This window comes from Acomys russatus, chromosome 2 (assembly GCF_903995435.1).
Source record: "Acomys russatus chromosome 2, mAcoRus1.1, whole genome shotgun sequence".
NCBI lineage: Eukaryota > Metazoa > Chordata > Mammalia > Rodentia > Muridae > Acomys > Acomys russatus.
In genome coordinates, this window is record NC_067138.1 from 67,660,322 (window position 1) to 67,676,163 (window position 15,842).

Here is a 15,842-nt window from a genome sequence, read left to right on the forward strand (position 1 = left end):
CTGTACTCCTAGCCTTCATCACCCATCATTCCTTTTTGGTATTTTTAAAATACACAGCTAAGTGGAAAAGGGCCATTTCTTGTCAACACACTTCTTAATGGGGCTGTGCATCAGGTTGTCTTCATGTCCCCGACATCAGAGAAGTGCTAACCTTATGCTCTTGGGCTTCCCTTGTATTGCAGGTATGTCCATGACCACTTTACGTGGGTGCTAGAAATATAAACTCCCTTAAGCACTTTCCGCACTGAGCAATCGCCCCAGGCTTCTATCACACTCAGTTTTCGGGATGTCTCTGGAGGTCCTTTGTAATCCTTCACTTTTTTTTTCAGATTAAGGAAAGTGAGGTTCAGAGTGACTTAGTTGTCCAGGAAGATAGCCAGGGCTTCAAACCCTGAGCTGTCTATAGTTGGTGTGTCACCAGAAGAGTGATAAACCCTGCCCTTGAAGGCCCTACCTTCTGAAGCACCTGGACAAGACGGCATTTATCTGTTGGAAACGTCTCCACGTGGAGCCCATGCATCTGTAGCCAGCTAGAAGGCTCTGGGGATACTGGGTGGCCACAGCCGGCATGTAGGAACACGTGCTGGGGCCGCATTTTGCCAAAGGCCCCTACTGCTGGCATCTCTGCTCAGAGCAGAGGCGCCGCCTGGTCTTGTCTAGACCCTGAGCGCAGCGCGCGTGGCTACCGAGGCGCACCAGCTGTGAGCCGCCCTCCCCCAACCTCCCCCTCCCCGCCCCTCGCTGATCACCCGCGCTCCTGGTGCCCCACTCGCGAGCGACGGCGGTGGCCACCGGTCCCCCACACCCCAGGGGCGGAGCGAGGCGCGGAGACGTTAGGGCGGGGACCTAACGCAGCCAAGCGCGCTCTCCCGGAGGCTGTGGGCGGCCCACGTCCCCGGCTGGCGCGGCCGGTGGTAGCGGTGGCGGTAGAGACTAGGATCTTGCAGTTCGCGGCGGCGCTGGGGCGCAGCCAGGCGGCCGTGCCGGTAGAGACCCAAGGCTAAGCTCTGAGCCAGACTTGCGCACAGCTTTACCCGCCCCCAACCCCCTAGGAGCGAACCCCACGCGCCCCTTGGGTGTCCCCAGGGTCGAATCGAACCCCCACGCGTGCCCTTCCATCTCCTTGGGTGACTACAGCGTGTGTTTTGTTTTTCTTCCTTCTTCCCCTTCCCGTGTGCCCTTCTCCAGGATGGCAGAAGCAGAATTGCACAAGGAGAGGCTGCAAGCCATAGCAGTAAGTCCACTTTTCATTTCATTTTCTTACTCTATTGTCTGGGGTGGACGGGGACCCGTGGGCTCGGGGCCAGCAACATGCCAGCCCCGGTAGCCTCAAGCCCTGTGCTGGGGTGAAAGTCTGTCCAGGCTTGGAGACGCTGCCTTTTGCTTTTATATGTCTGCAGAGTAAACCCCTGGGGCGCACTTGGGACTAGGAAGATTTGAACATGGAAAATTGGCTTAGAAATAAGATGCTTGCCGCCGCGCACTACAGGGATAGACTAAACAGAAGGGGGAGTGTGTGTGTGTGTTTTTGTGTGTGTGTGTGTGTGTGTGTGTGTGTGTGTGCGCGCGCGCGTGTGTGTGCGCGCGTGTGTGTGTGTGTGTTACGGGGACTCCTGGAATATTATCACCTAGTGCCCAGAAGTACGTTGGCTTCCAACTCCGGAGAAGGAAGAGAATGGTGACTCATGGTGGCTATCTTTCTCTTTCTAGCCAGCTATCCTGCGTGGTAGAACCTCCCCCCCCCCCCCCCCAGAATCCAGGAGTGCCAGTTTTCCTTCCTCTGTTTGACATTAACAAGGGCTCTGGCACAGGCCACCACCCTGGAGAGGGCAGAGGCTTGGAAGGAGTATTTCAGGAGAGTCTCTTTCTCATGGGTGTGGATTATCTGAAAACCGTTGGTTCGGTATACAAAGGAGCATCCGGTTTTGGCAAAGTTCTGCACTTTCAGAGCAGGGTACCATGTGCATGCTGCGTTCAGACAAGAGCTGTCTGACACTGCCTAGATTGGAGAGGCCTTGCCAGTTCTGCCAGTGTTCCACAGATGTGGTTTTCACTGGAGCCACCACAGCTGGATTATATATTTCCTTTGCGGATGAGGGAATGGTTACTGGCGCTATATGAAATAATAGCAAATTAAAGGAGGTCTGCTAGAATGTTGGCACAAAGGAATCTCCAGACATTCTTTCACCTAAGTACTTTTTCTCCTGTGCTCCAGGAGTTCCCTGGAAACACATAAATTTGTTGGAGAAATACTGTGTAATGTTTTGGAAGCGACATATGTATGAAAATGTTTTCAAGCGCCTTTGGATGGAGTCTTCATTGGGAAAGTGCATGCAGGCCTTTCTCATTAGGAACATTTGATGTGGGCTCAGTAGCTCGGAGACCTCCTTCCTCAAACTGTTCTGATCTGAAAAGTTATGCCCAGAAGGAGAGAACTGTGCATGGGCCACAGTGAAGTTCAGCGGTTGGCCTCTGAGGCTATCTTTGAGCTTGGTCCTCGGACTCAGGGAGGCTGTTTGTTCTTTTCCACACAATGCATGCACATTTTGATGGTTAAAATGAAGTTGCTCATGGATTCTAAAGTCAGTGTCGAGAGGCAATGTGGCCGTCTGTCTTGAGTTTGCTACGAATGGTGCCATGGAGCTGGTGGGTGTTTTGTGTAACTGGATAAAGGACAGCTTCAACTGTTGACAAGTGTCTGCTCCACAGAACGCTCAGCCGCTCCCATGGGCTGCCGCTGGCTGCTTGTAACAGTTGTCACATTTTCTGCCTCTGCGTGACCAGTGTCCCTGCATGCCTCGGGGACAGCTGACTGCTTGAAAGGACTTCACTCTCTAAGCACGGTACCAACAGTAGCTAACACCAGGGCCACTGCTTCCAAGTAGGCTTAAGGAATCTCGGCCATGGCCAAGGTGGTTTTCAAGAATGATTGGGCGGGGAGGGTCTCAGGGTTCTCTTGAGCAGCTAAGTTAAACACCCACCCATGCCTGCTCAGTTGTGGGGCTAAGCTCATCCTGAGGACCGAGGAGCTGTTGAGGTGTCTCGGGAATGGAAGGGGGTCTACATCTGCAAAATGTATTGGAGAAGATTTTCTAAGTGTTATCACTGTGTGTGTGGGCGGGGGGGGGGGGATGTTAAGAAACAGAAGAGAACGGTGAGGGTGAACTTGTGGCTGCAATCAGTAGATATTTTTATGCCACGCTTTGCCTTAGTCCCCGCTCTCTCCAGATTAAGCAAACTTGGCCTCTGTTGGCCACTTTCCCAGAATTCTCAGGGGGCTCTGAGATTGCTTACAATCCTTCCCCCAGAACCTGACCTGCCTGAAGTCCCTCTGGAGACAAAAGGAAAAAGAATGAGTCTTCACATCTGTACTGTTTGGTTTTCTGGGTCTTGTTCAGTCTTGACTGAACCTCAGTTTTTCCCTCTATAAAATGGGCCCAGGACTTTATCTCGGTGTATCTCTGTCTTTGAAGACTAGGGAAGTGAGGCGCTTTGGCCCCCAGGTGCCATGGATGATGTTCAAGCAGAGCTCTTGTCCGCACTGCTGAGGGAGATCAGATTCTAGCCAGCATCACTTCCTCTGCATCAGGGGTCAGGACCCGAGGGCCCATTCATCTGCTTGTTCAGTAGGTTTCTGTGGAGTGTCTTTCTCCTAGGTACCACCAATGCTGACAGTCACCAGAAGAAAAGCCTTGCCCTTGCACTCTTAATTTTGAAAGAGAGTGTGTCTCATTATGTAGCCCTGGCTGGCCTGGAACACACTGTGTAGACCAGACTGACTTTGAATTCACAGAGACCCAAGTGCTGGGATTAAAGGTGTGTGGCTCCACTCCCAGCCCCAAGGTTAGTGTTTGAAAGGTCAGGTGTCCGGTGACCCAGGATAACTGTTTCATGACCAGCTGTGGAAATCACGCAGTGTGGATTACTGTGTGGCTATGATGCCTCAACTGAATCTGCTAAGTCAGGCCAGAGACTAATCAATGAGATTAGAAGGCTTTCATGTCCTGTCAAAAGACAGCAACTCCATCCTTGCAAGTGTCTTTCCTCCTTCTTGGCTTTCATCTCTAGGGACACTCCCACAGCTACAACCTATACAAAATGCTTCTGGCAACAGAGTGAGTGAGGAGAAACAATACAAGGATAGCCATTTAGTGAACTTCGTACATTCAGCGAGGCCTTAGTTTGGGTGATGGCCTCAATTAAACACAAAGATGCTCCTAGTCAGGGATGAATTGAGAGAGCATGTGAGCAATTACTGCTAATTACGAGTAGGAGGTGCCCATGACCTCAGGTGTGAGACGTGAAAACCAGCCTCAAGGCGTCTGGAGGAATCCTCCCACCAATCCTTGGCCCCAAGAGTCATTTGAGCAAGGCTTGGCTAAACCAAAGGCTGGATAAAATAACATAGAAACTAACATCATAACTTTACCAGCAGCCACTGGGCATTTATTTATTTTTGTTTGCTTATTATTTATTTGGAACAATTAGTGTGAGAAAGAGAAAGGCAAAAGCAAGAAGTTAAGTTAGTAGTTAGCAGCATGAATCTGATGAAAGACTGAAGTGTGTGTTTGCCTGTATACATATGTGTGTTATCTGTGTGCATGTGTATGTGTGTCATGTGTGCATGTGTATATGTGTTCATGTATGTGTTGTGTCCACACAAGTGTGCCATTCATGTGCTATTGGTGTGTATGTATTTGTGTGTTGTATTGTATGTGTACATGCATGCATTTATATGTGTGTGTGGGTATGGGAGAGTACATGTGTATTATCTGTGTGCACCTGTGTGCCCATGTGTGCGAGTGTGCACATGTACAGTGTGCATGTGTGTTGTGTGTGTCATGTGTGTACATTTGTATGTTGTGTGTACTTGCATGTTATCTGTGTGTATGTGTGTATATATGCGTGTATGTATGTTATCTGTGTGCATGTGTATGTGTGTGTGAAGTGTGTGTGTAAATGCACTTGCCTTTGCCTTTGTGTGTAGAGGTCAGAGGTGGATGTTGGGTGGCTTCCTCTTGTTTTTTATTTGTCTTTCTGAGACAGTTTCTCACAGAACCTAGAGTTCCCCAAATTTGCTAGACTGCCTCTGCCATCTAGCACTGGAGTATAGACAGGTGCCCCCATGCTTGGCTTTTTACATGGGTGCTGTGAAGCTGAACATGGGGCTCCATGCACAGCCAGGACATTACCCACTGAGCCATCTTCCCAGCCCCCACAAATTCTTTTTTAAAATCTATTTTTATTCATGTGTATATGTGTGAGTTTATATGTAACATGTGTGTGCAGGTGCTCAAGGTGTCCAGAGGTTGTTGAGTTTCTTGAAACTGGAGTTACAAGTGATTGTGTACTGCTCCGTGTGGGCTGGGTCCTCTGAAACCACAGACAGGACTCTTGGCTGCCGATCCATCGCTCTAGCTGCTCATGAAATCCTTTTAAACATACATGGTCTCATTTGACTCTAGCAAGAAACTTACACAGTAGCCATTGCTCTCCTATACCGTTTTAGAGATGGCCAAGTCAGAAAACTGTCAAAACATTAAGCAGACATTGCCAAAATTGGGCTTTCAACCCACAGAACGGGCCAGGTACTGCCGCCGAGGGTGGGTGCAGTGTCTCATCTTTTCTCACGAGGGCACTGTGCGGGTGGTCTACAGGCTCAGTCTGAGCCCCCCACCCCCGAGAAGCAGCACACTGATTGCATAGCACTGGGAAAACTTGAGTAAACCAGAAGCCCTATATCCTTTGGAGACTCTTGCAGTCCTGGGTTCAGAGCGTGGAAACTCCCAGTTCAAACTCTAACCCAGTGAGCAACATTCTCTTGGGGAAGAAGCTGTTCAGTCTAAATGGAAACCGACTTTGGGGGAGGGTGATGCTATGATTCCATATCCAAGGGGGAGATAGTTTTCCTTGCACTTGAGTGAAAATGACTAAATGGCATAGAGGCCATCTTGAGTGAAAATCCCAAGGGCCCCCTAGGAAAGGCCCCTAACATACAATACCAATGTGTGCTGAAATATGGAATGCTAATCTGCCCTACACTTCTCTCTGTGGAGTTTGTCATACATTAGGAACTCGTTCTGTGGAATGACAAAGATCTCCCTCTGCAATGGCACAGAACCTCACAGCTCACAAATGCGCTACACACAGCTTTCTTTCTGACATGTGCAGGCCAGCCTCTCTGTCTCCGCTGCACAGCTGAGCAGCCAGATGCACACAGCAAGATACGCAAGGGTTTGGGGAAGCTCTGGTCTTTCTTGATGCGTAGTTGTGTATATGTGTGTGTGTGTGTGTGTGTGTGTGTGTGTGTGTGTGTGTGTGTGTGTGTGTGTTGCATATTCATTCTGGATCTTCCTGGGATGGGAGGAGAGTGCTGAGCTTGGAGGTACTTGGGCTTGGCCATGCCTTCATAGAATGAGGCCCTTTTGAGTTCTTGCCTAAGTTCTCTGTCTCTGCCTCTGCCTCTGTCTCTCTGTCTGTCTCTGTCTCTGTCTCCCCCATCCCTCCATTCTTCCCTCTTGCTCCTTCCCCTTCCTTTGATTCTGTTCTCTCTCTCTCTCTCTCTCTCTCTCTCTCTCTCTCTTTCTCTCTCTCTCTCTCTCCCTGAATTGTCTTTCTTTCCTTTCACCTTCTCCTCCCCCTATCTCACCACCGCCTTATCTCCCTTTCTACCTCCTCGCAGGTTCAATTAGCTTGTTGGTGGCTTCCATCTGATTCCATCCTTTGTCCTGAGTGGGCATAGAGAAGCCATTTATTGGATTTTCCTCAGATTTATCTTTTTAATGCCTTTAGCTTTTCAATGATAAGACCCTGAGGTTTAAGTTCAAATGGGGGCCCAGGGGGCTACCAGCCTGTGATTGACCCTTGCTGCTGAGGTTGGTCTACTCGAGCTGCACTGAAAGTCCTGGCTATCATTTATATACAACTCACCTCAGTACCCCAAGTCAGGGACCCAGAGGTGTTAGGAACCCAAAGGTTATGCCTTTTAGTAACAGACACGGATCCTGTGGGAAGGATCACACACCTCCCTTGTGGACCTGTGTCATGGGTGGATACCTGACACAGAACTGGAGACTTAAGAATCTTGGGTATCTCTCTGCTCTCTGCTTCCATTTCAGAGACAGAGGTGGCGCTGTGCCCTTAAAGCCTAAGAAACCAGCTAGTAAGGCTCTTAGTGGAGGAGAAGGGTTCGCCCTGGTTTGAATTTGCAAGGCTGCCCAGTGTATAGGTGTCACTTTGGGACCTCTCGGGGTCATGACAGGTCCCAAGTGTGTCAAGGGAGCCATCACAAAAGCATGCACAAGGGTCACAGAACTCTCCAGATAGTGTTTGTATCTGGCAATGTCAGGGCTTGAGCCTCTTAGGACAAAGAGCAACTGCTCTCCCAAACTTTAAAGTGCTGTGGTAAGCAGAGTACTTGGGAGTAGTAGGTTATGAATAGGCATTATCTAAGAAAGCCAAGGCTCAGTGGAGGCCCATCTGCCTTTCTATAGAGGCTAGTTAGTACTTTAAGAACCCGCTGCTACTGGTCCTTTGAACTACTCCCATTTCATCACTGATTTCTTGGGGGGGTTGTTGGGAACATTAAGGTCAATTATGACCTTATGTGATATGACTTAGTCTAAGAACAAATGGGCATGATGCATAGGACAGGGTTTTTGAAGGCTGCCAGGGCCTTGTACAATCTGGTAGGGTTCTGGGCCTTGGGTCCCAGCTTTTTCATTAGTATCTGAACTATGTCCTTGTCCCTTGGTTTCCCCATGTGTGGTTTGGGGATGAGGATAGACACCTCCTGTGGAGTTAGTTGCTGTCCGAGTGATTTGGGAAATTTCCTGAACCACACTCAGAGCTTGCATCCAGTTAGGGTGCACAGAGGTTTCTACTTACCGTAAAAGAGACAGCTCGCAACTCATGGGTCTTGAAATAGAAAAGAGAAAAAAAAAAAAAAAAAAAGAAAGAAATAGAAAAGAGACACAAAAGGGACAGCCCTGTCAACTTCATTTTTGCCAAATTAGGAAATTTCAGATGAACGTGCCATCTGTTTATGCTTAGACTTTTCAGAGTAGGCTGACAGTGACGGGGTTCCTGTGTGTGTGTGTGTGCACACGGGGTGCAGGGGTTACACATGTGGCCAAAGGACGACACTGGGTGCCCTGCTCTATCACGCTCCACCTTATTCCTTTGAGACAGTCTCTTACTGAACCTGGAGCCGGGCTGGAGGCCAGCGAGCTGCAGTGATCCTCCTGTCTCTGCTTCCCACAGCATCAGGGTCACAGACCTATGGGAGACCATTCTTGGTCTTCTTATGTGTGTCCTAGGATTCGAACTCAGGTCCTCGCACCCGCCCAGCATGCACTTTTCTCCATTGAACCATCTCTCCAGCCCCAGTGAGGATCTATTGAAGCTGTGACCTCAGTGGGTTACAGGAGCAAGTGTATAGCCTAAATAAGGGACATGGATTGGAAAGTTGGAGCCCTACAAAGCAGCTGCCACCGGGTGGTAAAGACACAGGCAGTTTGTGTTGTCTGAGAACGTGGGGTCTATGTTACTACTCGGCTCATTTTCAAGAGAAGCCAAAAATATGATTTTTAAACTCAAATGAAGAATATGAGTGAGTTTATAGACTGAAAAGATTTGTGGTTACATGCAATTAATTCTTTTTGGTCATCAGGTCGGCATTTTATGACCTTTAGATGAGTGGCTCTTTGAACATTACAGGCTGCTTTCTATATGCACTGGCGTAGCTGAATTCCATACATCCAGATGCTGCAAAGTAGTTCTCTGAGCATCCTCCCAGGTCACTGTAAGGTTGCAAAATCATGTTGTGTTTTCACTAAGGATTCATGACTTGGTACCCAAATGCTTGGATTCTTCTTCTTCTTCTTCTTCTTCTTCTTCTTCTTCTTCTTCTTCTTCTTCTTCTTCTTCTTTTCTCTTCTTCTTCTTCTCTGCTTCTCTTCTTTCTTCTTCTTCTTCTTCTTCTTCTTCTCTTCTTCTTCTTCTTCTTCTTCTTCTTCTTTTTAATGCCCTTTTGCTATAGTTTTGATACCAGGTCGAGCCCCTTGCAGCCATGGATATGATTGTAAGTCAGTATGTTCACATGTGGATGGGTGGCTGCTTTGTAAATGAGCAGACCCTCCAGAGGCCCTGCTGGTGTAGAAGAATCTTAAAGAACATTTACCCAAGGCATGCAAGTTATGTCAGCTATTCAAGTCTGAGCCTATGTCACATCTCACCCTGCATGTGTGTGTGTGTGTGTGTGTGTGTGCGCGTGCTCGTGCGTGCTATACAACAATGATGCTGGTTCCCCCTAGGATCACCTGGAGGCCTCCTTAAAGCACAGGCTGTTGCCCCCCATTCCCAGAGTCTGAGTGAGTAGACATGGGAAGGAGACGGAAGAATTTGCTTTTCTAGCAAGTTCCCAGCTGTTTCCAGCTGCAGCTGCTGTTCTGGGGGACACACTTTGAAAGCCATTGCTAACGTTGGAGAAGATCAATAGTAAAGAAAGATGAAGGTCTGAGTCTTCACAAGTGCCCTATGCTCATCATGGCATGCCCCAGAGTTTAAACAAACAAATGTAAATCCAGCCCCATTCAGCAAGAACTCATGGCAGCCTAGCCCGAAGACAGTGCAGGAGCATCCACACATCATCGGGTAGCTGACTGACAGGAGGCCTTTTCTGGGTTGTAATTTAGTGGTCCTGAGGTTGACCTCTAGAGTTTAGTGATTTGTGGGAGGAAGCCATCATTTACCTTGAGCTCTTGTTCACTTCTACCTAAATAAAGTGAACATTTTGTCTGTTACTCCCTTGGAGACAACTTTGAGGAGATTTTGCTTGGGATTCGATGAGTAACTGGAAAGGCTTGCCTGGGTTGTCTGAACAGGCTGTGAGGGTTTGCAAGGACCTGAGATTGGCTGGGAGAGCCAGGTGCCCTTGATGATGCTGAGTGGGTTGGGCAGTTTGCACTGGATTCAGCTGACCCACACTATGCTCTATAAAATTTCCTTGAGGAAGTTGTCTGAAGGCAGCTCTGTGAGGACAGGAGATTTCTAGGACTAGGGAGATTATAGCTCAGGGGATAAAATGACTGTTATGCAAACGCCAGGACCTGACACCCCACATAAGAACCAAACATGGTGGAATGGCCCTGTAACCCCAATGCTGGGGGGCTGGGGCTGGGGTGGGCAGAGACACATCCCTCGTGCCTACTGGCAAGCCAGTCAGTCTAGCTGAAATAGTGAGCCACCAGTTGAGTGAAGAGATTCTGCCTCAAAAAAATAAGGTGTTGATAGAAAATATCTGAAGTCAACCTCTGGCACAAGTGAGCACTCTGTCACACACACATGTGTAAACCCCACATGATAACTAGCTATAATTCCAGTCGCAGTCATAGGGGGAAAGGGGAGAGGGGGAGGGAGGGAGGAGGTTAGCGAGAACTCCATGACATGGTGATGTTATCTATAGCTCACTGCAAATCAGCCAACCAAGTCTCGAGGGAACACCTTTAGCAGAGTTCACAACAGCTGCTTCACCCATGGGTGACTCTGATAGGATGCCAAGACGAGTGGCAGCTGATGTGTGACTGCTTAGTGTAGTTAAGGATCCTCCCCAGCCTGCATCGGGGCACACAAGCATGGCCTGTCATTGGCATATGCAAAAGGAGTTTATTCTCCCAAGGATGTCATCCAGGCGTCCCTATTTGTAGCATCCATTGTCGGAGCCAGCTCTTCATTTCTGGGGGGGAATTCAGACTCACCCAGTCTCTTAATTGTCATATAATACAAAGCACAGAAGCTGCACTGTACTGAATGGAGCCTAAGAGAACAAGGGCAGACTGTGGGTGACGGACCACACAGCACTGGGTGCTGGTGGAGGAGAAAGTCTCTCCGGCACACGCTGGGCTTGGGAACCCCATGCAGTGGAGACCTCTATCAGACAGGAAAGGCCAGAGGAGCAGAGGTTGGTGTGGAGAGGGCCATGTCCATGCTGTGTGTGCCCTGTGTGTGTCCGGGGTTAATTATTATCTCCCTATTTCTCAGCAGTCCCGTGTTGAATTGAAATGTTCACAAGGCGATTACTAAAGAGAGACGACGTACAAAAACCCGCAGGGGCTGGAGAGACAGTTCAGTCCATAATGCCCCTTTCTCGCACACACGAGGACCTGGATTCGATCCCTAGAACCTATGGGAAAAGGCTGGATGTGGTGGGACTTAATCCCAGTGCTTGGGGAGGGGAAGGGACAGGCAGATCCTTGGGGCTCTCGCTCCAAGCCAATGAGGGACCCTGTCTCAAAGAGGTGTGGGGGAGTGGTGATAGCACTTGGAGAATGACAGCCAAAGTTATCCTTTAGTCATTATACATGCATGCACACACATACATGCACACACACACATTCACTTGCTTGTAAACATGCAATATACATGTGAGCATGCACACACACACACTTGCACAAGAGTGGAAAACATGGAGAAAAGAGAATAGCCCATTTGCATAGTGCGTGAGCATGTATTAAACATACTTTGGGCTCATCTTTGGCCTTAAGTTTCAATACCTCTAGTATCGTATAAGCTGCAAGAGAAGTGGAGGAAGGCCAGCACCTTTCCCTTGCCTAACATGGAAGCACAAAGAAAAGCCATTTGAGCCCTAAGATTAAAGCCCCAGAGCTGGATGAAAGCCCTCAGAGTGCAGTTTTCCATTTCTTACGTCCCCCACTGCAGATGATTTCATTACTCTGAGGGCCTTTGAGCCTGACATTCTGTGTTTGGCCACATGTCTTTAAGGTCTTTGTAAAAACCCTTCCCTCCCCACTTTTTTTTTGCTGGAAAATTAAGTAGCCTTTTTACTGGTTTATTTACTATTCCAGGTGGTGGGATCCCTCTTCTCCCCAGCCTGCTAAATTATAACCAGTCATCTAAGTGTTCTTTTTATTTTTAAGTTCAGGGCTGAAATGTAAAGCTTTGAGGGTTACCAAAAAATGTTATTCCTAAGAGAAAAACATATGCTTGAAAACTTAACCCCATGGACAAAGGCAGGAGACCTCCTTCCTTCCTTCCTTCCTTCCTTTCTTCCTTTCTCTTTCTGGGTTTGAGTGTTGATGTTGACAACATTGAGGCCATTAAATACCATTCAGGGCTTCAGGCTTTGGGTGGCTGTGAGAACATGTGGGTTCCGTAAGTGACAAGAGCGTGAGGCTGGGATTTAAGAAAGGTGACCCTTGACCAAGTGGCATGGAATCAGGCACGCAACTTCCCTGAGTTTCTGCCCCCTGACTTGATAGCAGTTGCCATCTCTAATGGGGTGAGGCGTGTTCACGAGCATTGAAGTCCGCACATGCGTGCTCAAAACCATCAGAACTCCACCATACTAACAGTAGACAGATGAGCGTGGTGCAGACGAATGAAAACACCGTTGGAGCTGGGATCCTCCCAACTGCTAGACACATCCTTACCCCACCCTTATTAGCATCAGAGCTACACTGGGTCTGACAAGAGGGAATGAAGAGAAAGCATTGGCTCTGAAAACACAGAGAAGAGGGGGACAAGGTGAAAGTGATTTCCATGCCCAGTTACCACCTTTCTTGCTTAGGTGTTCCTACCTGCCTCTGGCTCGCTGCAGCTCTCTATGCTTTCCTAAGCGAAGCTGGAAGCAGCCTGGCCCAGTAAAGGGATCTTTTTAAGCGAACTGGGTGTCTTGTTTACTTTCCCAGTGCTGTGCCAAGACACCAAGACCAAGACAACTTATGGGAGAAATGGCTTATTGGGGGCTTACAGTTCAGAGAGTGAGTCCATGACCATTGACCACCGTAGTGGGGAACATGGCAGCAGACAAGCAGGCATGGTGTTGGAGCAGGAGCTGAGCACTTATACCTTCAGACATAACCATGAGACAGAAAGTGAGAAGGAGTACTAACTAGAAATACTGCAGGCATTTGAAATCTTAAAGCCTATTGAAGGAGAGATAAACATGTCTTTTGTTTAGATCACAAGTGGGGGATGAGAAAAAGACTTGTGAGAGGGCAGGCAATGTTTATCCTCTTAGAAGTCAAACCACCATGTAGGGGAGATTGGTTATTAACCAGCTGAAAAACATCCTTGAATAAATTCTGAGAGGAGGTATAAATGTGAACCAAAATCAAGAGGCGGGGCCTTTGGAGACTTGGGATAGTTTTGGCTGTTCATTGCTCCACTTCGAGAAGCCCCTAAAGAGAACCACTTGATGGAAGGCTTCAGAGCTCTGGGCTCCAGCTGAGGTTCCAGGTTCTGGTTGCTCCAGGTTCCAGCAAAAGAAATCCTGCTGATTACGCCAGGAGAATCATTCTTTGGAACTGAGATCCTTATGGTTTCATTATTGTATTTTTTAATCTCCTTTTCCTATTGTTTATTCAGGCTATAAGTGAGGTACTCTTGTTTAATAAGTTCATAATAAAATATAATTGTTAAGAAAATTGAGCCTACAGCCCATCCCCAGTGACACACACCCCCCCAACAAGGCCACACCTCCTAATCCTTCCTACACAGTTCTATTAGCCAATGACCAAGTGTTGAAATGTGTGAGCCTATGGAAGCCACTTTCATTCAGTTGGTCATCTTCCCTTTTAGAGACAGGTATTTCGGAGGTCCAACAATTGAGCAAAAGATGGCCACTCTATCCTGCAGAGGTTAGGTGATTTCCCAAACTTTCCAATCATCTAAGTAGTAAGTACTGTGTGGAGTTCTGGGCAGTAGGGTAAAGCCTAGATGTGCGCAGAAGCTTATTAGTGTGGCTGAACAGTGAAGAGCACAGTAAAGGAGAAAGGCCAGGCTGCTAGGGACAGAAGCAGCCAGTCATTCACACCTCCAGGCAATTGATTCGTGGAAGTTAAGCCTAGAGACATCTGCCTTTACAAGAGAACCTGAAACTCTTTTGGAAAAGATCTGTTGCTGTCTAAATATCCACAGTCATTTAAACCACATATAATGAGATTTTAAAGTAGACCTGATGAGCTTCATTCCCCAGTCTTCCTCAGCCCTATCCTGAGCCATCAGTTTTCCACTTATGCCTTTCAGCGTACATTTTATTTAACCCTAAAGTATTAACGTATGAGATGGGTGTGGACGGTACTACAGCTCAGACCTAAGTAAGACACAAATACATTTATGTATTTTTGACAGATGGGTGAGATGTGCCCACACAAAGCCTGTTTGTCATAGACTCAAGAGCCCTTTGGGTTCTGTACATTGTTGGAAAAAAATAAATAAACAACACCAACATAACAACAGCAACACAGCCTGGGCTCAGAGTCAAGGCTGCCCCTGGCATCAGTCTCTTCTCCAGCATGCTAGGGCAGTCAGGAATTCTTGGTAAGAAATCCAAACTGTAATCCCTCTAAAAAAGAGAATTAATGAACAGAAAGCAAACCTGATGTCGCTTTTTTTGATGTCTGAATTTAAAAGGCTATAAATTTGTGTGGTCACCAGGACAATCAGAGTAGGATAATTCTACCTCTCCAAGAGGCATGTTGTTTAAACCAAAATCTAAGCAGTTCACTTGATCCCACCTTCTCGCTCCACGTGTGGAGCTGGGGTAGATTCTAGCTGGAAGTGTCAGCTGAAACAGGGACCTGGGGCTTTCTGTCACAATGGGGATCTGAGTTGTCATGAAGACCTCTCTCCAGATTTGTGTGACAAATGTTCGCATCTCCCTTGGAAAGCACCTCTTCCTTCAGCCTGGCTCATCCTGTACCATCCCTACTTTTAGCACTTTAAGGTATAGGGTACCTAGCTGTTACATGGGATGCACCTAAAGGGACAGGTGTCTGTTGTGTATGTGAAACTCACACTTAATTGGACTGCTTGTGTGTGTTTGTCTTTTGGCAAGACCAAGTCCTTCACATAGGGCCATCTTCACAAACAGGTTTAAAATCAAACCCATCAGTGTTTCTGTCAAGTAGGTAAGAGAGAATGCTTTGACTTTATTTATTGAATTACAAAGAGAGAGAGAGAGAGAGAGAGAGAGAGAGAGAGAGGGAGAGGGAGGGAGAGAGTCTGTCTGTCTGTAGGTAGGTCAGAGGACAACCTGTGGGGATCAGTTCTCTCTACGACATGGGTTCTGGTGAAGAAACAACAAAGACCATCAGGCTTGGCGGTACTGAGCTGTCACCCTGGACCATGATTTTGATTTGAAATAGCTCACTTGCAAGGCCACAGGACATGTGGTAGAGGAAGATATGTGTGCCCCCTTGGTATGGTAATATGTACTTTCAAGAAATGCTTTGTGATGTGTGTGTCATGGCCTAAACTTTAATCCCAGCACTTGAAAGGCAGATGCAAGAAGATCAAGAGTTCAAAGCCAGCCTGAGGTACATAGAAGTAAGAGGTACTTATCTGAACAAATAAAACAAACAAAATGCAAAATATAAAATAAGAAAGAGCATGGTCCTGCCTGTTGTTAGAGCAGCCATCTGGAATGTAAAGTGTTCACTGTGCATTTCTTGGCACTGCAGAAAACCGAAACTACCACCACCAACCAGAAATATTTATTCCAAGAGAAACAAACCATGTCCTTTCAAAAAGGAGCAAGAAATGACCTGCTGTCTATTTGATCAGGGAGGACACGTGGAAGAAGAAAGCAGTGCATCTTCTTGCTCTCCGCCATTCCTCTTCTCTGCCTCAGCATCTCAATACCATAAAACTGCAAAAGCTGAAAGAGAAAAATTTGCCATACTAAGTTTTAAAACAGCACGGAAATGTTGGCCTTCAGGGTTGGAAAAATAGATCAGCAGTCAAGAGCACTGCTGCTCTCGCAGAAGACCTGAACCTCAGGTCCTAACACATGGCACAGATCCCACATGGCAGCTCCGAGC

General features: G+C 47.6%; 1 protein-coding gene and 1 long non-coding RNA gene across 6 annotated transcripts in view; both read left to right on the forward strand.

The window, feature by feature from the left end:
• Positions 1–907: 907 nt before the first annotated feature.
• Palm2akap2 (PALM2 and AKAP2 fusion) overlaps positions 908–15,842 on the forward strand; it is a 321,160-nt gene continuing 306,225 nt past the window's right edge. For 2 of the 5 annotated variants that reach the window (XM_051162363.1, XM_051162384.1), the window contains exon 1: positions 908–1,234. In XM_051162363.1, the coding sequence (XP_051018320.1) occupies positions 1,190–1,234 (45 nt within the window). In that variant the 5' untranslated portion in view covers positions 908–1,189. The remainder of the gene's footprint in view (positions 1,235–15,842) is intronic. The other 3 variants (XM_051162368.1, XM_051162389.1, XM_051162377.1) reach the window with 2 other exon arrangements.
• Positions 11,100–15,617, forward strand: LOC127203700 (uncharacterized). The gene is made up of 2 exons (XR_007832381.1): positions 11,100–11,204; positions 15,483–15,617. It is a non-coding gene; the product is annotated as an uncharacterized LOC127203700 (long non-coding RNA).